Source organism: Carassius carassius, chromosome 34 (assembly GCF_963082965.1).
Source record: "Carassius carassius chromosome 34, fCarCar2.1, whole genome shotgun sequence".
Taxonomy (NCBI): domain Eukaryota; kingdom Metazoa; phylum Chordata; class Actinopteri; order Cypriniformes; family Cyprinidae; genus Carassius; species Carassius carassius.
The window spans coordinates 23,729,335-23,749,690 of record NC_081788.1 but is presented as its reverse complement, the minus strand read 5'-3'; the positions used below and the strand labels follow the sequence as shown (position 1 = coordinate 23,749,690).

The 20,356-nt window shown below is 37.5% G+C and overlaps 2 protein-coding genes across 2 annotated transcripts; both read right to left on the bottom strand.

The window, feature by feature from the left end:
* Nucleotides 1-391: 391 nt before the first annotated feature.
* Nucleotides 392-6,867, bottom strand: LOC132115238 (biglycan-like). The gene is made up of 8 exons (XM_059523623.1): nucleotides 6,591-6,867; nucleotides 4,548-4,809; nucleotides 2,630-2,742; nucleotides 2,282-2,495; nucleotides 1,798-1,908; nucleotides 1,446-1,539; nucleotides 1,129-1,267; nucleotides 392-1,054 (listed from the first exon to the last, which is right to left on the bottom strand). Exons 2-8 carry the CDS (start codon nucleotides 4,789-4,791, stop codon nucleotides 857-859), a joined length of 1,113 nt encoding a protein of 370 aa, XP_059379606.1. The 5' UTR covers nucleotides 4,792-4,809; nucleotides 6,591-6,867; the 3' UTR covers nucleotides 392-856.
* Nucleotides 6,868-7,972: 1,105 nt separating this feature from the next.
* On the bottom strand, nucleotides 7,973-19,244 carry LOC132114792 (extracellular matrix protein 2-like). Its single transcript, XM_059523118.1, has 10 exons — nucleotides 18,599-19,244; nucleotides 17,767-17,898; nucleotides 17,274-17,437; nucleotides 16,218-16,755; nucleotides 15,157-15,272; nucleotides 14,404-14,536; nucleotides 10,229-10,386; nucleotides 10,007-10,146; nucleotides 9,096-9,422; nucleotides 7,973-9,021 (listed from the first exon to the last, which is right to left on the bottom strand). Exons 1-10 carry the CDS (start codon nucleotides 18,750-18,752, stop codon nucleotides 8,841-8,843), a joined length of 2,043 nt encoding a protein of 680 aa, XP_059379101.1. The 5' UTR covers nucleotides 18,753-19,244; the 3' UTR covers nucleotides 7,973-8,840.
* Nucleotides 19,245-20,356: the final 1,112 nt, after the last annotated feature.

Below are 20,356 nucleotides of genomic sequence, written 5' to 3'. Positions count from 1 at the left end.
AATAAATGTACTGCACAAACTAGGGTACAATTTCAATAGGTTTATTGTGAAGTAACTCAAACATGTAGCCTATATGTTTTTTTCTGCATTGTTCTGGGCTTAACTTTCCAAAAACATAAATGCTTTCTTATTATATAGGCTACTCTTGGGAAACGCAGCTCTATTTAAATGCACTGTCAGAAGTGAGTGAACACTCCCTGTAATTGATTGATTGCCTTTCAACATTTGCGTGATTTTTTTTTTTTTGCAGCAGAAGGTTTGTTTGTGAAGACATTGTCATTTCAGTTTTAGCTACTCCACCTTCAAATCTCCTGCCACCACTGCAGGTTTATTATTAATTTCACCGAATACACTTAGGATCTTGACTTTAAGTTAAAGATAAATAAGCGTGTCACCTTTAGAGTTGGATGTCTTGTGATGGCATAAACATCCACAACACAATCCACTTTATTACAGTATTACCATGATGAATGAGTGACAATCAGCCGTCCAGAGTGACAAACCGTGAATTAATCTCATTATTTAAAGATGCAATCCATGAAAACTAAGCAAATGAAGCTGTTGATAGACATCTCAGAGAGTTAATAAAGGAATCATCAATGCTGTATGTCAACTAAAGTAAACAGAAATGTATTTTTGTGGAGTATATATTCATTAAAGTCAGCTGGCAAATTACAAACATCTATAATCTGTTTTAAATAGACTGGTTTGACTTTGGTTTAAATGGAGTCCACGTTTCTTCCGAATTATGCCTCCATGAAAATGTTTATTCATCTTCTTCACTCATATATCTTGATTTACACAAATTATGGCCTTCTTCCTCTTGTTCTCCTCCTGGATTGGTTTTGTGCACCTTTTATTTCTTGTGGTTGCCAAACTGTACAGCCATCTGGTTACTGACACAGCGGAAGGTAGCGGGCTGCACCTCCCAATACCTGATTGGGTTATCAAAGAGACTGATGCCATTGTAGAACACCCTCTTTATCCCAAAACCCGTAGGGCAGAAGTCATCCGCTCCAACATTAGTGATGTTGTTTGAATGGAGGTAGACAACCTGTAAGGAGAGTGTTGTTTCGTTTATATAGTATAAATGAACTAGAATCAGTAAAATCATGTACACAAACACACCTGCAGATATTTCAAATGAGGCAGTCCACTGGGCACACTGGACAGACGGTTGTTGTCAAGGTGCAGCTCTCTCAGGTCAGTGAGGTAAGACAAAGCACTGTGCTCAATGTGGCGAATCTGGTTACTGCCAAGTCCCAACCTACACACAGAAAGAGAGGGGTTTTAACCACTAGAGGACACCCAAAGCAAACTTTATGTCATAAAAGTCCATGATAATAGTTCAACTGAAGGGAAATATTTCATTTTATTTAACAGTAGAAACATATATAATATGCCAATAATATAACACCAAACAAGTAGGAATGTGTAGGGTTTACCTCTGCAGCTGGGTGTACTGGCTGAGATCCACCAACTCTATGGCCTGAATCTGATTATTGTCCAAATGAAGCTCATGAAGACTACTGGGGAGGTCTGATAAGAACGAGACACATTCCATATGGAATAGAACAAGTCGCATTGTGTTTAGAAAAGATTGGGACACATTCCATGTAGAAAATATTTTTTTCATTCTGTAACACAAGTACACCACTATTCTGTATATACATATACAATACAGGATTCTCATGAACCCATTTACTAATAATAAATATGAAAAATGGCAAAGAGGATGGCAGTAAGTTAAGTCAATTAATTAAGTTTATATTCAATTTTAACCATTATTCTCATTACCTTTGGGAATTCCGGTGAGTTTGGCTTCAGAAATGCGCAAGTAGTTAAGTTTAAGGCCCACAAATGCTCCAGGTTCGAAACCACTGTTCTGGAGTGGATTACGACCCATTTCTGCAACATCAACCAGTGTTTGAGGCACAGATCAAGTCTTTAGTTTTATTTATATAGTGCATTGTATTAGTGAAGAAAGCAACTTTACAGAACTACGTACAACCTCAGTGAGCAACCATAGACCTTAGTCAGGGTAGTGGCATATTACATCTTTGACAGGAATAAAAAAGAGGCTGTGAGGGATAGAAGCAAGTGTACTTTTATTCAGCTGACAAAGAGTTTAAAAAAAAAACACTTTCGGTAGACAAAAACTCAGTGAAACAGTTTTAAAAGTTGTGATCCCTCATCCACGTTAAATTCAAAATGGCATCTAACCTGACTAAGGTCTGTCGGACATCATTAATCACACACACAGACAAACACACAGTCTTACCAATGACATGCATGTTGTGGAGGCCCGAGAAGCTATATGCCTGCACCTTCTTGATATGATTGTCATGGATACGCAGCTCCACAAGGGATGGAGGAAGGTTTTTAGGGATGGAAGTCAGAAGGTTGTGCGAGATGTATAACTTCTGCAAACGCTTCAAAGGGAGGAATGCCTTAGGATGAACTTTGGAGATCTGGTTATTTCTTAACACCAGGGCCTGAAACAGGACAGGAACGATGAGGGAACTTTTTTTATCATAAAGCATAATATTGCATTTCTAATTTAATTCATAAGAAGAAAGCAAATGTGATTATGATGCAAATTATAAAATGAAGACATGTTAGGTCTCACATAGAGGTTGGTCATTCCTTTAAAATCTTCCTCCCTGATCTCTGTGATCCTGTTGCTCTGCAGGTCCAACAGCAGTGTGTCTTTAGGAATATCATATGGCACATAACCTAAACCTGTTAGGGAATAATGCACAAACAAACAAGAATGATGCATTGCTAGAAATGAGATATGAAAAAAAAATCAGTATTGTGGATTAAATGTTGTTTAGGCTTTAATGTTGCTATGGTAATCATTTTTTTCCAGGGTAATGGAAACTCAACTTGAAATCAAAATGACTCAATTTACTTTTTTTTAATAAACTTTATGGTCTTGTATTGTGTGATTTATTATTTTCTTCATAAAAATCTTCATTAATTAAAATATTGCAACTTGTTCCACTTCTAAAATGACTTTCCTTTTCAGATGACATCACCAGACCCTCCTATTTTTCTGCCTCGCCCCTCCAGCACCTGTCTCCCTTCTGGTATGCAATGCCCACATTTCATAATCCAATGAATTGCTGATGAATAAAATGAAAAATTCCTGCCCTAATTATTTTCTTGTTACAAATTCAGCAGTCACATTATGAAAGTAAAATATCATACAGGCACATGCTTTCTTTAACAGCTATAAATGGCGGCCTACAGCATTAGATGGATGATGGCATATATGAGGAAATATCTTTCTACTGCTTACCAGAACTGGCCAATCAAAATCAAGTTTTCCAGAGAGCTGTAATAATAGATGCTATATCCATCGAATCCCCCCACTTGCCACTTGGTTTACAGAATTATGATGCTTTTAGACAGTAGGAAGGCAGTTCATTTAAGAAACAGTTTCTTCAGGATTAACCGAGTCTTTGAGTTCACTTGTAAACTTTTCATCGAGCTATAATTTCGGAAATGTTTGGTAATTCTCTGGGCTTCGGGACTGTGTGTTTGCTGTGCTCTGTTGTTGTGTGCTAGCATTCCCTTCTAAGCTTCCCATATAATTAAGATGGAGCCAGATGACCATGGCTCCACGTAGCACATTACAACGTGGGGAGAGAAAAAAAAGAGTAGAATAGCTTATTTTATAAACTTCATAATAGCGAGATAGGAAAGAGGGCAGTTGTGCTTGGGTGGTACCTGGCATCCACAGAAACTGTCCATTTGCTTTTAAGTTCATCATTCCTGGTGACCGACATCATAGTTTATGGCACGTTTGCTGTACCGAGTAGAATAAGCAGAATGTCTGTCTTCTCAGGTGACCGAACACACACCACATGTGCTGTCTGATGTGGATGGGCCAGATTAGCGGTGTGTCTGAATTGGTATCCGTTCTCAAGCTAAATATGACCCTGATCTCATTCAGGCCTTTGATGTGGATGTTAAAACCTGACATTTCTATTTAGCTTTCAGCCAAAATTTCCTGCTAACTTTCCCTACTTTCAGCAATAACTTTGATTTATATTTGATGTAGTTTTATATATATACCTCATAACTCATATTCAAATAATTGTGTTTCATACCACATTCATTCATACCACATTTTAAAAAATCTCATGGGAAAAATGATAGAACAGGTCTTTCATCTTTGCTTGATGTCACAGACTAGTAATTTTGGGATAGGACGGGTGATATAAAGGGGATATCCTGTAACTCAAATCATCTTAATCACAAACCAGTGTAACTTCACTCTTTACACCAGTGGTTACCAAATGGTGGGTTGCAGCCCAAACAGGGGTTACAAGAATAGAAAAAAAACAATAACAAATATATATATATATATATATATATATATATATATATATATATATATATATATATGTACTTTTTTTTTCTTTTTTTATACCCAATATAAATTTGGGTCTAGAAGCCAAACCTCTTAGACTAAATAGTTATTATCTTGTCTGTCTATACCAAGATACTTTTGCAAACACATATCATCTTAAGCCCACCTAAATCCGAGCACTGTACGACTCTGAGATCACACCGACAGCCAAATGGGCATGTAGGATGTTCCGGTTGGTAAGGATCCACAGCTGACCCTTCTTCCTGGTCCTTCATCATCATCATCAGCTCTTTCATATCAATGTCATTGCCAAAGTCCCAGAATCCTTTTTGCTCAAAGGGAAGGGCAGAAGAGTCAAGTGGCAGGTGGGCAGTGCAGAGAAACAGAAAAGCCACGAGGACCAACAACATGGTTGCTACGTTTTTAATCTGTGAAAAAAAGAGAAACACAGAGGAAGTAAGCCTTGAAAATATGGCAGTGCAATTGTTTTCCAGGCTTTTTTAAAACCATAAATACTACTTTGTATCCAAAAGCTGATTCTGGTAAAAATCCATCATTCTGTGGTCTCATTAAGCTTTGAATATGTAACCGCCTCATTAACAGTCAAAATAAATTAATCTGCTCTGCACATCGACAATAGGGAAAATATCTCATTGTAACTAAAACTAAAACCTGAGACAGGGAAAGACTTGTTTGGGTCAGATTCATCAACGTGTGCAAATGTGTATTTTTATAACCTGTCTTCATGCTATATTTAAGGTCACTTTTTTTTTCGCTCCCAGAATGGGTGTAACATCATCTAAATGTATTTTTGTGTCCTTTGTGTAGCTAAATTACAGCTGAAACCACACTGATGCAACGTCAGTATGAGATGAAGACAGAGAGCAAAAAATATCTAGCCTCTAATGCCCTTTTGGAGCATTTGATAATTTTCTTCTGCAAAAGAAACATGTGACAAATGTACAATCAATGTAAATAAATTATAGATGTGACTTGACTCACTTATAATAACCAAAAGCAGTTCCATCCTAGAGGAAAATTGAATTGCTCTTTCATAGCTTAGGGGATTTTGTTTAATTTAAGGATCAACAGTCTCAGATGTTTAGTCTAAAATTCCTTAGGAGGTATAAAAATGAAAATAAATGAGAAAATTGTTGACATACAATGACATTCAATGTTTAGTGTTTACTATTTTGTATTATTAACACACTATTTTCTTTTTTTAATACTGTACAGTTGCTCTGACACAATAATAAAAGCCAATTCAAAATATGAATAAATACTATAACTGTATAAATGCTCCTAAAATAGATAAAATATTATACTAAATATACTAAAAAAGATCATTTGTGTGCAGACCCACTGATGCACATTTATTAGATTCTGAGATCGTCTAGATCTGCAGTAACTAGTTCTTTTTTTGTGCCACGTGTTGTGCGTGTGGTTTTAAACTGCCTCTGAGCTCTTTCTCTCCCTTTAAATTCACTCCCACACCCTTTACCACAGAATGGTCAAAGAACCACATTACTGGCAAGTTTAAAAGATTGTTTTTAGAGATCCTGATTCATGCGCTGAAATAAAGGCACTGAATGTACCAAAATCATATCCTCTTAAAATATGACAATGTAATAAACTGACAGACCTAATTTAAAAGCACACAAAATGTTGACATGCAATGACAGCCAGATTTTACCACTGTAAAATTCTACTAATAGCACAATAAGAATGCTGATGAATGAAACTTTTTGTTTCAGCTCTTAAAAATCTTTACCTCAGTCTAAATTAGTTTGCACCTACTTATCTACTTATGAGCTTGATGTAGATGAGTCTTTTTTATTTTTATTTTTAAAAATAAGGTTAAGATATCTAGATTTTTCTTTAAAGATGTATAATATCTAAATGATGCCAAATGGTCAAGCAAAGCTGAATTACAACTCATATTAGAGAGATGAGATGGGCTAATTATAGACTACATTACTGAATGTTGTCAAGATTACAGAGGTGACGTGGAGGACTGAATGACACTACAACAACATTTATCAAGGATTTTAAAAACTAGGGGTCTTTTTTAATGAGCTGAAATACGCTTTGTAAGCTTTTCAAAGAAATGAATCAGCTGCGACAGAAACATGTTAGCATGGTAACTCATCAGGTGCACAAAACTGGGGAACAGGTCAGGAAGATAAATAAGAGCATCAAAGCATCTTACCTGGTGTGTGAGATGTATTTGTAGACAATTTCTTCTTTCCAAGGTTTCTGATGACAAACAGATTTATAGTTTGATCATTGTTTGGATGACTGTCTGTTATGTCCTTGGCTGTCAGCAGTCGCACAGCACTGAACAGTACCTGCAATTCAAAACACAGGACAGTTTGCAAAAAGAGGGGTGAAAAAAAGTGTATTTCAGACATTCCCACTTAACTTGTCTTTCCCTCCCACTGTTTTTCTCTTTCTTTTTGGTTGAAGAGAGAGAGAGAGAGAGAAAGAGAAAGAGAGAGAAAGACAGACATGCAGATGATAGATAGATAGATAGATAGATAGATAGATAGATAGATAGATAGATAGATAGATAGATAGATAGATAGATAGATAGATAGATAGATAGATAGATAGATAGATAGATAGATAGATAGATAGATAGATAGATAGATAGATAGATAGATAGATAGATAGATAGATAGACGGACAGATAAGTGCAATGTATTTACATGGAAGTGTCTGTATGAAATGCCAAGACCCACAATGAATACATGTTATTACAGACTTCCAGGTTTTCCTCCTAAGACTGATGTTACCCAGGGATATGCTCTTTTAATATAAGGATGTTTTTCTTAATGGTTTAGGAAATGGTCCACGCCCTGGACATGAAGAGCAGTCACAGAAATATATACATCAATGAAGAATCAATGTAGGAACGGCCCAAAGAAAATAAATCTGGGACAGAGGCCTGCTGTGAAGTAGAAAAAGAAAAACTTATGGTAGTGAGTTACCACTTTAAGAGAGTTTCTCCGGACAGAAATAGAACAACCAGAGAGTGCCACAGCCCAATGTGCTAGTCTACAGCGTCATAATACAGAATGATGGACGTGCAACTCAGCATTGGGTGATACTCTGTGCTGTCTGCATCTGCTAGGACAAAGCAATATCAAACTAGCAAGACAGAAACTGATCTGCTAGTTCATATATTTTTATCAATCAACTTAATGAAGCCAAAGAATCAAGAAAGTAGGGCTGTCAATACATTAAAATAAATCTATAATTGTTGACAAACAAATTTAACGTTTGTCAATTTTGCTTGCCTTGGTTGTAAAAAAAAAAACGAGAGCTCAGCATTGAATGTAAATGTAAATTTTAATATAATTAAATAATATTTTATTATAAACATATTTGTTTTTTATTATAGACATATATATATATACATACATATATATATATATATATATATATATATATATATATATATATATATATATATATATATATATATACATATATATATATATATATATATATATATATATATATATATATATATAACATTTCAAATTAATTTTTAATTATTTTAGGATTTACGTCTACTGCTGCCACCTAGTGGATCAATGAAAGAATCGTAAACCAGCATAGAACTGAACATAGAACAACGTAGAACATAAGCTGCAAAATCAACTCCTTGAACACATACATCGGGACAGCAGCGCATCATTTCCATCAGACATGTGCTTATAATATTAATGATAAAAAATGAAGAAAAATAAGTCTTTCTGACTCGAGATGAATTGTCACCTACCAAATTTATTGTAGTTTGTAACAGAGATAACACAAAATCACAGAAAACACACAACATCACAAAACTGAACATAAGTCCAAACCTTTGCAACTAAAAAATTGTTAAAATGGTACTAAAATAAAAATATGTGATGCACTGCAGTTTAATCAAGAAATAAATAGACCTAAGTATAAAGCTGATATATGCTAAAAACCTTTTGCATATACGTTGAAAAAAGAAAGAAATCCTTGAACATACACACGTTTGCTTTATATGAGATTGTAAATTGTGAACATAGAGGTATAAAACAAACCAAGACACACATTAGATATGATAACAAACAACAACAGACGTACAAAAAAATATGATGCCAACTGCAACAGAAAAGATGGACATTTGGCATCATGTAAATCTGTGCAACAGGCCCCCAAATCTATTAAGGCATGAACACAGCCGATGCTAACGTCAAACAGCAAATGTCTGCAGTAGTTTTTAGTTGTAGTACAGCAGAAAAAAAGCATGTTTATGTGTGACCCTAATGACACAGAGAAGAGACATTCAGAACACAACTTAAACAAAATGTAAGGCCTCTGGTGTGAAAAGGGAGTTGCATCTTTAACTTTATTTCACTTAAAACTCCGAATTATGCCTTGAACTGAGATGCACTGTAAACTACAGCCCCCAAAAATGCTTTCATTCCTGGTGCTCTTCGTATCTCTGGGGCCGCAGAAGGATGCTCTGGTAGGTTTTGATGCAGGAGAAGGCTATTGGTGGAATGAGGCGGCGGTCGATCAGGTTGTACTCCAGGTGAACAGACATCAGCAGGGAGTCCTCACGGGCCGTAGTGTCACACAACGAGTTCATAGTGATGTGGCTATTGAGAGAAGATCAGGTTAAAACAGACAGACCAACAGACAGACAGACAGACAGACAGACAGATTCACTTACTTGATGTAGTTGTGGTTCAGTCTCAGGTGCTGCAGGTTCTTTAACTGTAGAATGCCTCGTGGGATTGACCTGAGCTGGTTATGGTCCAACAGCAGTTCACTCAGTGAGTTGTACAGGCCCTGAAATGACACTTCATTTATCCCGTCTTCACGCAGACGGTTGTACGAGAGCTGCAGGGAGTCCAGACCAGGTCGCAGGTGGCCGAACACATAGCCAGGGATGTGCTCAATTTGGTTGTGATGCAAGATGAGCTGCCGCAGACCAACCGGCAGGAAAGAGGGAACGTGAACCAGCTTATTGTGGGACAGGTCCAAATACTCCAGTTTTCTGTGGATAAAGGCATTATTGAAGATTATTAATGATAGTTTAGAAATACTTTATTATATACTAAATAATGCATTTCATGCTATGTAACTACATATTATATATACATATACATATAAATTTCCAAAAGTTAATGTACTTTTTGTTCACAGTGACTCTAATAGTTTAGTTGTTTAGTTTTCAATAAATGAATAAATTATATTAAAAAAAATAAAACTGTTATTTTAAATATTAAAATATTGTTAATGTATTTTTGATCAAATCAATGCAATGCAGCCTCAGTGAGCGTAAGAGGCACCTTTCAAAAACATTTTCCAAACTGTATAAAATAAAATTATAATGTACAATTACATGATTCTGTACATCAACAATGATTATTTGAATAATAAAGTCATAAAGTATGTATGCACAGTTTGTATGCACATTAATTTGGTACTATATACATGTCATCATAGGCTAGGCTTGACATGTTTAGTTTTCAATTATTAGTTTTTATACTCTTTATTCACCATGTAAATTATAGTAATTGTCCACAAGATGGCACATAACAGCATAGACAGAGGCAGAGAACTGTGATCTGAACTCACAGCAAGTGCATCCATGCCCTTGGATGAATGCGGTCCTCTCGGATTCGGTTTTGGCTGAGGTTCAGGACTCTCAGGTTTGTGGTCTTGTTGAGGAGCCCTGAATGGATCACCTCTATCTTGTTGTCAGAAAGGTGCAGCTCCTAAAGTAATGACAAATCAACAACCTCCATTATATACTATATAACAAAATTTTGGCCTTTTGAGACATAAAATGTAACTGACCTTTACTGAAATAGGCAGACCGGAGGGTATAGCCCTGAACTTGTTGTCATCCAGTCTTAGGTAAATCAGCCTTCTCAGAGGCTTGAAGGCCAAAGGAGAGACATTTCCATCGTGGAAATAATTATCCTCTAACTCCAGTGTCAGCAGCTTGGACAAACCTGAGGCAAACATAACATTAGATTACCAGAATATGGCATTTACTCTTAGTTTGTCAAATTTGCCAGTATTTGGAAACTTAAAGGGAGAGTTCACCCAAAAATAAAAATCCTGTCATCATTTACTCACCCTCAAGTTGTTTCAACCTTGTGTAAGTTTATTTCCTGTGATGAACACAAAAAGGAAGATATAAAAAAAAAATGGTCCCCATTGACTTCCATGGCATTTTTTCCCATAGTATGGAAGTCAGTGGGAACCATCAACTGTTTTGGTTACCCACATTCTTCAAAATATCTTCTTTTGTGTTCAACAGAAAAAAGAATTCAATGCTGCCAGAATTTTATTTTTTGGGTGAACTATCCCTTTATTAGAAGCCCAATTATGTTTAATTTAAACTTTAGAAGTTTGGGGTCAGTAAGATTTTTTAATATTTTAAAAATACAGTAAAAAAATAATATTGTGAAATATTAATCAAAAATAACTGTTTATTTTGTATATAACTGTCTAAATAACTGTCTATTTTAATATATTTAAAATTTTTATTAATTCCTGTAATTCCTTAATTCCTTACTCCAGTCTTCAGTATTAGATGATCCTTCAGAAATTATTCTTATATGCTTATTTGGTGCTCAAGAAACACTTCTTCTAAATATTTCTCGGGGAAACTGGATTATTTGATGAAAAGAAAAAAGAAATGTCTTTTCTCTCTTTTGTTCAATTTAATGCAAAAAAACTTCTGAATAAATAAACGAGACCGTTCATGAAAAATATCCCTGAAGATTGATTTCGGATTTTAACATTTTGAGACATGTTAGAGAAGTGTAGAAATACTGGGGTCATTTTCTTAGGAATTTGCACTCCATTTAAACTCATTGCTGTCTAGAAGAATCATTATAATGGCAATTGAGGAGGGAGATCAAGACCCTCAATAAGCAGTTCAGAATAGTAAGTGCTGAAGAAAGGAAGGGCATACAAGAGCTAACTAGTGGACTTCGAGGGCAACTCTGCAGACTGAGAAGGGCAGAAAGGTCTCTGAAACTGAGGAAAGAGAAGGAGGTAAAGCGGGCTCAGTTCATTAAGGACCCATACAGGTTTACCAAAACCCTGCTGGGGGAAGCAAGATCTGGAAGATTGACCAGCCCTAAGGAAGTTGTAGAGGAGTTCTTGAAGGAGAGCCACAGTGACAGCGTCAGGAACCAGGCCTGTGGTGCACAACCAAAGATCAGCAGAACTGCTGAAACTCCTGAGGAAGAGCTTGTTACCAGTGAACCAACATGGAGAGAAGCCCAGGACATTGTGCAGAAAGCCTTTTCAGCATCTGCCCCAGGACCAAGCGGTATACCTTATAAAGTATACAAGAGATGCCCGCTGCTCCTCCGCAGGTTATGGAAACTGTTGCGAAGGATATGGACAAAAGGTATCATTCCAGCATCCTGGAAAAGAGCAGAGGGGTGTTTTGTACCCAAGGAAATGGACTCTTCCGACATCAGTCAGTTCCAAACCATCTCTCTCCAAAGTGTCCAATGCAAGGTATTCTTTTCTGTCCTGGCAAAAAGGATGACTACCTACATGGTGAAGAATAAATATGACGGTACATCAGTCCAGAAGGGTGGCATTCCAGGTTTCTCCAGGTGCTTGGAACATACGGGCATCCTCAACCAGCTGATCAGGGAGACCAAGGGGAGCAAAGGAAATCTAACGGTTGTCTGGCTCAACTTGGCTAACGCATACGGTTCAATCCCACATGGCCTCATTAACACAGCTATGGAACACTACCATATCCCCTACCACACCAGGAGTATAATTACTAGCTACTTCAGAGGATTCAAACTACGGTTCAAAACTGCCCACTTTACAACTCAGTGGCAGGACCTGGAAAAGGGAATCGTGACAGGCTGCACCATCTCCCCCATCCTGTTTGTCATGGGAATGAACCTGCTCATAACAGCTGCAGAAAAGGAATCCAAAGGGCCATCAATGGAGTCTGGCATTCGCCAAACTCCAATAAGAGGTTTTATGGATGACCTTACTATAACAACTTCAACCCATGTGCAAGCAAGATGGATCTTGAAGGCTCTTGAAGATGGAGCAACATGGGCTCGGATGAAATTCAAACCAAGGAAATCAAGAAGTATGGTGATTAGAAATGGGAAAGTAACCAGCAAGTTCCAGCTGCGAGTACAGGGGGAGACGATACCATCAATTGAGGAAAACCCAATTAAGTGCCTAGGGAACTGGTATGACGCATCCCTGACCGACAGATGCAATGTTTCCAGGACAGAGAAATAGGCAGATGCATGGCTGAGTAAGATCGAGGGGTCAGAATTGCCAGGAAAGTTCAAGGCCTTGCTCTTAAAGCATGGCTTGCTACCACGGCTTATGTGGCTACTGACAATCTACGAAGTACCTATGACAGCAGTGGAAGGAGTCGAGTGAACAAATACCTTCGCAAGTGGCTCGGAATCCCAACAAGCTTCACGTCAGTAGGGCTATACACCAGGTCTGGTCAGGTATAGCTGCCCCATCATCAGTGGTTGAGGAGATCAAGATGGCAGAAGTGCCGGCTTGTGATGATGTAGCAAGACTCCACTGATGAAAAAGTCAGAAGAGCAGGTGTCACTACGAGATCAGGATGCAAGTGGGTGGCTGACACATCAGTGGTGCAAGCCAAAAGTGCATTGAAGCTGAACGACATCATCGTGAACCCATGTGTAGGGAGGCAAGGATTCAGAACCACCCACTTCCAGCAGTGGGGAAAAGCAGACCCAAGGCAGAGGAGGGACATGATTCAAGCCGAGGTCCGACACCTGGAGGAAAAAAGGCGCAGGTCTAGGGCCATCGATCTTGGAGTACAAGGTGCCTGGACGAAGTGGGACCTGCCGAAGTGGAAGATCACGTGGCCTGAGATCTGGAGACTGGAGCCCTTTTGTATCTCCTTCCTGCTACGTTCAGTATACTACACCCTTCCATCACCAACAAACCTCAAGAGATGGGGTATGAGGGAGGACCCATCTTGTAGGCTATGCGGAGGTAGGGGAACAATGGCGCACATACTGGCAGGATGCAAAACAGCCCTTAGCCAAGGAAGATACAGGTGGAGCCATGACAGGGTTCTCTGTGCACTTGCTGACATCTTGGAGCAGGAGAGGCAGAAAAAGCGCCAGACCAGTACAAGGCTGAGGACATGCATTCAGTTCATCAGAGAAGGGGAGAAACCAGCAGCCCCCAAGAAGATCAAAAAGAGCCTCTTGCAAGCAGCACAATCCTGGGAGATGGGGGTGGACCTAGGAAAGAAACTAGTCTTCCCCCAGGTTGTGCAAACACTGCTGAGGCCGGACATGGTCTTATGGTCTGAGGAGGCAAGGAAGATAATCTTGATTGAACTGACGGTCCCGTGGGAAGACGGGTGCGAGGAGGCCCATGAGCGGAAAAGAATCAGGACCTCGTTGAGCAGTGCAGGGCCAAAGGGTGGTGGACCTGGCTATTCCCGGTTGAGGTCGGGTGTAGGGGTTTCCCGGCACAGTCTGTGTGGAAACACTCACTGTTTTGGGTATAGCAGGAAGGGAGAGGAAGGCAACTGTCCGTAAGTTGGGTGAGGCAGCAGAAAGAGCATCTTGTTGGCTCTGGAGTAGGAGGGAGGAGTTGAGCTGGGGGCCAGGAGGAGGAGGGCAGTGTCTGGCCACCACTGCTGACCCGCCAACTGGAGGGTGTTGTGGTTCAGGGTCGAAACACCCCGTGAAAGTTGGACGCCACCTGATGACATCTTCTCCTGGCCGAAAGCTACAGTCATGCATTACAGTCAGTGACTGAGTAAGATAGCATCAGTTCAGAAGTTTTCAATAGTAATAGTAATTATAAAGTGATTTGTCTCCCTATACTTATGGGCTCTCTATAGCTAGCATACCATAAATCACTGGATTAAGCATGAACTGACTGGCAAGTCGACAAAAGTAATTTTAAAATGTCCAGATTAACCCAACATTTAATTTTTTTAGTGGACTCTGTAGTTTTGTGTTTACCCTGAAAGCTGGGGGGGGTAAGACCACTGAGTTTATTATCGTTGATCTTCAGCTCCACCAGCGAGGGAGGGAGAGCCGGCATTTTAGTGAAGATGTTTCCATCCAGGTTCAACCTCCTGAGCTTCGTCAAGTTCTGCAACAGGTCGAAAAGAAACTCATGACACTGTCAAAGCCAGACTGGAAATATTTCAAAGCTTTCTTCAAGTCACAGAAGTTACACAGCACAGATATTCAAAGTTCACCTGGCATGAGGAACAGACATTTACCCATCAAGATACCGAGCACAGGTAAATACAGAAGTACAGTGAATATGCGGAAAAAAACACTGTTCTGGTCTGTCATATATATGTCACCTGTACAACCTGTGCTTGGTGCCCAGTAAATATGACACACAGTTGAGAAAGAAGTAAAAAATTATTGTGTTTCCTTTATAGGGGGTAATATCTATTGACTGAAAATTCCTACGTTCACTGCAGCATCCTGGTGAGAATTGTCTCGGTGATGTCAGACCTGGCATCTTGCAAAAACACGTCAGCCACTTGCTAAATTTCAAGCTTGCACTGTGCCACACCATAAGGCCTGATAACTCACCATTGTAACAGATAACAGATCACAAACCAGTTCCCATTTTTAAAGATCTACATTAATCTGATCATTATTAGAGTCCAAAAAAACATCACGACCATTGTTATGTGATACAGTATGTGTCAGTACACTTGGTAATATAATAATGTTTCTCAGACTGCATCTCACCCAAAAAACATTTGGTCCCAAAGAGAAATCATCCAGCTTGTTCCTGCTGAGATCGAGCCACTCCAGGTTGGGAAGACCTGCTAGAGCATGTGATGGGATCTTGCTGATTTTGTTATCTGCAAAATACCAGAAAGACAAGAGTTATTTTTCACCTCTTTCTAGATAATGGTATACTCTGTTTACATTTCTCACATCTCAGAGCCAGCTCTTGCAGTGCCACATACAGAAAATCATCTGATGGACAAACAATGGGACACTGCCAGATTATGTTAGAACACAGTAAAAACATGCAAGAACATTGGTCAAACTCCAATAACACAGACCCCAATTTCCAGACTCTAAACCCCCTCTTAATTTAACAAAAATTTGAAAGGTTTGTACAAAAAGTAGTTTCCATCTCATAATTTTGACTTTTTATGTCACAATTTGTACATGTATAAAATCTTCGTATGGCACAACTAATCTCACAATATCACAAATATTTAATCATTTTCTTTAAATATATATTCAAAACTTAAAAAATCTTCCTAACCCACATTTTGCAACTCCTGGATTTGATAAGATTTTAAAAGTTTAAAAAAAAAAAAGGCTATCATGCTGACCAAGGCTGCATTTATTTGATCAAAAATTATGTAAAAAAATCTAAATATTGTTAAATTTTTTTACAATATATAATAACTATTTTCTATTTTAATATATTATAAATTGTGATACATATTTTGTTAACACTTTTTTGATGAAGAGAGACTTCAAAAGAAGTATAATCTTTTGTAATAATGTAAAAAAGATCACTTTTGATAAATTTCATGCATTTTATGAGAATTAATTTATTTTAAAAAAACACACACAAACACAACTTCTGAACAATAATGTATATATATTATATAAGGAATTAGGTTAAGCCTACATTAAGAAAAAAATATGCCAATGAGGTAAGAAAATACACTTAATTCAAGGTATATTCTCTAAGACAAAGATGCATCTACATGTATTGTATTATCTTATAATACACATAGATAATTATCTGTCTTCATGAGCAAGGTGAACTGCTCTCACCTCACCTGCAAGAAAGAGACTCCTGACCCCTGCATCTTTGATGATGGGCATATGGGTAAGGCGAGTGTTTCCACAAGCTATAAGAGACTCTGAAAGCAGGCAGCCTGCTGGGAGAGACTCCATATGAACAGAGGTGTGGATGATCGGACGGCCAATACCTCTATCCACCAGTCGCCCACTGGGGGCTGGCAGTGGCCTTCCAGTGGGCAGTCTCACAGATTTTCTTGTAGGAAGAGCAAAAGCCGGTTCTGCTTGTGCTGTGGCTGGTTTGAGTGTGGGCGGCATTACTCGTCTTTCTATTGCTACAGGGCGAAGAGCAGATCTGAACACCGGAATGCTGCGGTTATCATCGTCATCATCATCACTGTCACTGTCGTCCTCAAGATAGTCATCATCATCATGGTCATCATTATCAAAATGGACTGGTCTCATATACTGAGGTCCTGTGGATATTACAGTGGTCTTCGGCGGTTTACCAGGATCCAGACTCACAATCACCTCCTGGTTTTTCTTCACTTGCTTCTTAGGGACATTTGAGGGTGGCTGAATAGACAACATAAATGTTTGAGAACAATTAAAAGAGGTAAAATTGGCTTGAAACTACCCTAAAGTGGTTTGCTATTCTTAGCTGGTTTGGTTTGCTGGTTTAACACTTTTATAATAAAGGTTCTTAATTGGCATTGATGGTTCCATGAGGAATTGTTAACATGCATAGAATCTTTCCATTGCACAAATGGTTAAATTATAAGATGTTCTTCACACTAAGAAAAAAAAAGGTTCATTTCAGAACTGTGCACTGAAAAGTTATCTAGTTATAAGGTTAGCCCTTCTTTTGAAAGAGTGTAGAGTGGTTTTAGATACTTTTCATCTCACAACAATGAAAGACCAATAGGCCGACCAGGTAAACCAGCTTAGCACCAGTATAGCCTTAAAAGAGCAGACAGACCACCCTAAACCTGTTCAAACCATCAAATACATATCTAAAGGGAAATAAGTACAATAATGAGAGGAAGTATGAAGTATATGAAGCATAGTACATTTTCTCATGCACATCTACATACTTCTTTTGCTGGGGTGACCACCATCCTGTTCTTCTTTGGTTTCACCTCCAGAACCTCCGTCCCCACAGATGGTTTTCTATTTCCTGTCAGTCTGTTTTTCAACCTTGTTTTCCACACAGATGTTGGACTGGACTTACTGGCCACAGACTTCAGGGTGGGTGAAGCTATACATGGTGTGGCAAACAGAAAATCATTACCCACCAACAAGCATCCCTCTCCCTTATGGCACCTTTCCCAGCATTGGATTGCACCACACTAAAAGCCAATGTTTTACATAATTTCCAGCCTGTATCACTACTGGGATGACCACCGTTCTCTTTAGCTATTACTACAAATGGCTAATCCAATTACTTTTTGAATGTAATTCAACAAAAAAAGGTAGAATAGAACTAGACGTACTGTTCAAAAGTTTTCTAATACAAAATATTTGTATTTCAATATTCTATTAATCAAAGAATCCTGCTGGGAGATAGAGAGATGAAGGTTTCCAAACCTCTGGCCGGGCAGGGGATGGTTCGGCAGCTGACTGCTCCATTTTTACAGTGGCACACACTGCAAGGCTCTGGGGACCAGACAGCCCCCTCAAACAGAGAAATCCCATTCACCAAGCACTGATTGCTATGGTCTGGCATGCACCAAAACACACAAAATTTCAGAATTCTGCACACAGTGGCTCCAACAAGTAATTGGACACTTAAAACGTATATATAATATAATATAATATAATATAATATAATATAATATAATATAATATAATATAATATAATATAATATAATATAATATAATATAATATAATATAATATAATATAATATAATATAATATAATATAATATAATATAATATAATATAATATAATATAATATAATATAATATAATATAATACTAAATAAAAAATATATAATTTATTATTAATGTAATGTTTCCTTTAAGTTAACAAAGGTGTCCTAGCAACAAAACAAATTCTGTAAATTGTTGTGCTTTGTATTTGTATTGTATGTGTATTTGTGTTCTCTCAAATAAATGTTTTGTTTATAATGCACTGACATTCATACATTTTTAAGTATGACTTTTGACAGATGTTTTTATTATCCAAATATTGGATAGACCTTTCATCCTTTCTCTCATCATAATTCAGCGTAACCACTTATTTTTTTAATTAATAAAACCTATTTCTTAAAAGTCCTTTTTCTGTTCATTCTTTGCTTAAATTACCACTTTTTTGACAATTGCACAATCAATATAAATATAAAATCACAATATTAGAATATTGTATCTTCTCTTCTTGTCTAATCTTATTAAATAAAATGCTATAAGCATTACTCACCTGGAAGGAATGGGCTATCATACTCAGGTGCATCTTCAGCAGATAAGAATCGTCTGGAGTCCCTCTGTCTCTCTCTTCTTCTCTTTTCTTGTTTTCCTTCAGCTGCTAAATGCGCTAAACACAGACACAGACACAAAGCTAAAAGCTTGTACATTGTTAATGTATGCCTGAGTCAGTTCAGGTATGATCTGCTAGAAACAGCTCAACAGTCTCAACGACTCTGAGGGCTGCACCTTCTGAAAGGCCAGTTATATTCTGCCTCTGGAAATCATGTTCAACCCATCACCCGTCCCTCGGAGGAAAACAAAAAAGAAAAAGAAATGCAAAGGTAAGAGCAGAGAGTGAGGAGGAAGGAAAAGAACGGAAGCAGGGGAGTGAGAGGGAAAAAATAAAATCAAAACAGTTTCAACAAAGCGCCTCTTTCACTTGGCCTGAAGACTAACCGCCTCTCCTTTCCTTCTCAACGAACGCCCCACAGTCCCCAGAGCCAAACAAACTATTAGAGCATCCTCAATGGGAAAGAAAATCTTATCTTTGACACGATTTAATGTTCTGACGTCAACGGATGCACTTCTGGTGTGTGGGATTTCAGATTTATGTGTTGATGAATAAAACATAGCTCTCTTAAAAACGCTCATTATTGTTTGTGCTTCACTGCTAGTGCAAGTTTGATGGAAGAGCAGAGAAAACATTGGCCTGTAGGGAGCCCGTTGATATGAAAGGTAGCTCTGTTTGTCCAAGGGTCAACGGCACCTCAGTCCTGAGAAATATTTCAGGTTCCTTTGCCTTTTGCAACCTTGCTTGACCATGCAGCCCCTTTCTCTCCAGTGTGGCCATTTCACTGCATAGGAGCACTGTTGCTATGACAACCACTTCATTAAATAGCATTACAGAGAATTATGCCACTTTCTTTCTGAGTAGTTCAATTATTGACATAAATAAGAAACTGAAATTATCCTAATGGAGTACATTTTTACAATCAATGTTCTGCCATTATTCTAGGCCAGTGGGGCTGCCAGGATGTCACTATGTGATTGCTTACTTGAGTCACAAGAGTCAACCCTCGGATCTTAATATTCTGGATCCCTCATTATGGTTTGGGTCTGTCCAGCTAGGCAAAAATCACAAGTATAATTGTTTACAAAAATAATAACACATGTAAACGTAGGCTATACTTAACTGCTAGAGTAAATAACCATGTTCATATGCAATAAAATAAATCTACAGTGCCATTCAAAAGTTCATAAAAACGGTAATATTTAGAAATATCTGTTTTCTATTTTTAATGAATTTTAAAATGTAATTTATTGCAGATTTTCTTCAGAAATCATTCTAATATGCTGATTTAGTTCTCAACAATTTTTATTATTATTAATGTCGAGAACAGTTGTGCTGCTTAATATTTTTTAATGAATAGAAAATGAACAGCATTTATCTGAAATAAAATACTTGCTGGATAAAAATATTATATATATATATATATATATATATATATATATATATATAAAATTTAAAAATGAATAATAAAATAATAAAAATATAAATAAATTAACCTCAAACTTTTTAATGGTAGTGTATATTAATCAAAATTTATGTACAAGTCAAATAAATCTGGTAAACAGATTGAAATAGCCTAGCAAATATTACAAAATATTTCTAACAATCACAACAATAAATATGACATATTATTCTTTATCATGTATACACCTTATTCTGAATATCCATTTAACATAACAAAATATTCATTTGTATTTTAGG